Source organism: Rhinopithecus bieti, unplaced genomic scaffold, assembly GCF_001698545.2.
Source record: "Rhinopithecus bieti isolate Rb0 unplaced genomic scaffold, ASM169854v2 scaffold_11744, whole genome shotgun sequence".
Lineage (NCBI taxonomy): Eukaryota > Metazoa > Chordata > Mammalia > Primates > Cercopithecidae > Rhinopithecus > Rhinopithecus bieti.
In genome coordinates this window covers 1,828,355-1,831,317 of record NW_016807094.1, presented here as the reverse complement: position 1 = coordinate 1,831,317, position 2,963 = coordinate 1,828,355, and the positions used below count along the sequence as shown (strand labels likewise).

Genomic DNA, 2,963 nt, shown 5'->3' with positions numbered 1-2,963 from the left:
AAAAAAAAAAAAAAAAAAAACGAAACCCAAAACATACACGTTAATCCAAAGCCACTAACTAGCAGTGTTATTTTGAGGAAGTCACGTTACTCCTTGGGGCCTCACTTCCCTTATTTTGTAAAATTAGGTTGACTAGATGAGAAGTGTATCAGATTAACTTTTCCAAGATTATAAATGTTGGGGGGCTCTACCTAAGAGATTCCAATTCCTTGGTTCTGGGATGTAACCCTAAGTAAAGGTTGTCCAGAGGCTATTGTTAGACCCCTCTGTTGAGGACCCCTGGAAAAATTCTCTGAAAGGTCCCTTGCAGGCCTAACACTCTAGATTCTTTTTTTTTTTTTCTTTTCTTTGAGATAGCGTCTTGCTTTGTCATCCAGGCTGGAGTGCAATAGCACAATCACGGCTCACTGCAGCCTCGACTTCCCAAGCTCAAGCAATCCTCCCATCTCTCAGCTTTCCAAGTAGCTGGGACCAGAGGCGTGCATCACCATGCTTGGCTAATTTTGTATTTTTTTTGTAGGGATGAGGTTTTGCCATGTTGCCCAGACTGGTCTCGAACTCCTGGGGTCAAGCTACCTGCCCACCTCGGCCTCCCAAAGTGCTGGGATTACAGGCATGAGCCACCATGCCCAGCTTCTAGATTCTTTAATGGTTGCTGTCTTTATCCCCTGTCCTCCATGTTCTAGTCTATTCCTATTAGGCATGCCAGGGTTTTTGCTTTAAAGATATATCCTTATTGTAGAAACCTTTGGGATGTGATCAAGCCACACTTATAGAAAATTTGAGCCTTCTTGTGGAGGGGCCATAGAAAATAGGAGTAGAAGCCATGTTGGCTGTCCCAACTATGTAAGTGAAGGTAACATGGGCTGAAAGGGAATTATCTGCTCAAATCTCTCACTAGCCATAGACAAATATTCCCATTTTAAATTAATTTCTACCAATTTCTGGATTTAGATCAGTTGTTTTGCCATCACGACAGTCCCTAAGATGTTATTAAAACACAGAATCGGCTGGGCCTGGTGGCTCACAGCTGTAATCCCAGCACTTTGGGAGGCCGAGGAAGGTGGATCACCTGAGGTCAGGAGTTCGAGGCTAGCCTGGCCAACATGGTGAAACCCTGTCTCTACTAAAATTACAAAAATTAGCCAGGTGTGGTGGTGCACGCCTGTAATCCCAGTGATGCTGGGCAGGAGAATCGCTTGAACCTGGGAGGCGGAGGTTGCAGTGAGCCAAGATCACGCCACCGCACCCCAGCCTGGGCAACAGAGTGAGACTCCGTCTCAAAAAAAAAAAAATCTCTTTCTGCTTATTCAGAAAGAATTATATTTGTTCCTGCTACCATGCAAACAACTGGGCTCCCGTCCTGTTCTATGCCTGACTTGATGGAAAGGTTTAAAGAATCGGCTCAGGCTAGGCATGGTGGCTCACACCTGTAATCCCAGCACTTTGGGAGGTCAGGTGGGCAGATTGAGCTCAGGAGTTCGAGACTAGCCTGGGCAATATGGCGAAACCCCGTCTCTACTAAAAATACAAAAAACTCACCGGGCGAGGTGGTGGGCACCACTGCACTCCAGTCTAGGTGACAGAGTGAGACTGTTAAAAATATATATATATATAAAGAATGAGCTCAAAGATGCACTACTTAGTACAGAGAGGTTTCAAATACATGCCCTGTGCATGCAAGGTGTGTGGGGTGATGCTGCTGCTGTTCTCAGGGTCGTTAGTTTGGTGGTGCAGTAGGTCCTCACGGTACCTCAGAATGCCTGAGAGATTAGTAAGTGGGGAGGGTTGAAGTGGTCAGAGGCCTTGGGAGCACAAGCAAGGATGATAGGAATTAATACTCTGTTCTTTTCGCAGATGATTTTGAGTCAAAGTATTCCTTCCATCCAGTAGAAGACTTTCCTGCTCCAGAAGAATATAAACACTTTCAGAGGATATATCCCAGCAAAACAAACCGAGGTGAGAATAATAAAAAGGTTTTTCCATAATTGCATAAAATGTAGAATTTGTGTGTTTTCTTAAGTTAAAATTTGCTTCTCGCTGGACGCAGTGGCTCACACCTATAATCCCAGCACTTTGGGAGGCCAAGGTGGACGGATCACAAGGTCAGGAATTCGAGACCAGCCTGACAAACATAGTGAAATCCTGTTTCTACTAAAAATACAAAATTAGTCTGGGCGCGGTGGCTCACGCCTGTAATCCCAGCACTTTGGGAGGCTGAGGCAGGCAGATCATGAGGTCAGGAGATCAAGACCATCCTGGCTAACACAGTGAAACCCCATCTCTACTAAAAATACAAAAAATTAGCCAGGCGTGGTGGCGGGCGCCTGTAGTCTCAGCTACTCAGGAGGCCAAGGCAGGAAAACTGTTTAAACCCAGGAGGCGGAGGTTGCAGTGAGCCGAGATCACACTACTGTACTCTAGCCTGGGCGACAGAGGAAGACTCCGTCTCAAAAAAAAAGAAAAAAAAAATTGCTTCTCGTCATCTTCATTGACTTTTTATTTTTTGAGATGGAGTCTCCCTCTCATCGCCCAGGCTGGAGTGCAGTGGCGCCATCTTGGCTCACCCCAACCTCTGCCTCCCAGATTCAAGTGATTCTCCTGCCTAAGCCTCCCAAGTAGCTAGGATTATAGGCGTGTGCCACCATGCCCGCATTATTTTTGTAATTTTAGTAGAGACTGGGTTTTGCCTTGTTGGCCAGGCTGGTCTCAAACTCCTGACCTCAGGTGATCCACCTGCCTCGGCCTCCCAAAGTGCTAGGATTACAGGCGTGAGCCACTGTACCTGGCCTCTCATCTTCATTTTCTTAAGCAAAACAACAATAAAACTTAGTCCCCAGATTTTAAAGATTAGCTTAAAGAGCCTGTCTTTAATTTTAGAAATGTGTGGGTTGTGGCCGGGCGCGGTGGCTCAAGCCTGTAATCCCAGCACTTTGGGAGGCCGAGGCGGGCGGATCACAAGG

General features: G+C 46.3%; 1 protein-coding gene across 1 annotated transcript in view; it reads left to right on the top strand.

The window, feature by feature from the left end:
* The window catches only part of WIPF2 (WAS/WASL interacting protein family member 2), a 69,882-nt gene that overhangs the window by 59,028 nt on the left and 7,891 nt on the right, over window positions 1-2,963 (top strand). Inside the window, 1 exon segment of the mRNA XM_017880216.1 lies at window positions 1,858-1,959. Within this exon segment, the coding sequence (XP_017735705.1) occupies window positions 1,858-1,959 (102 nt within the window).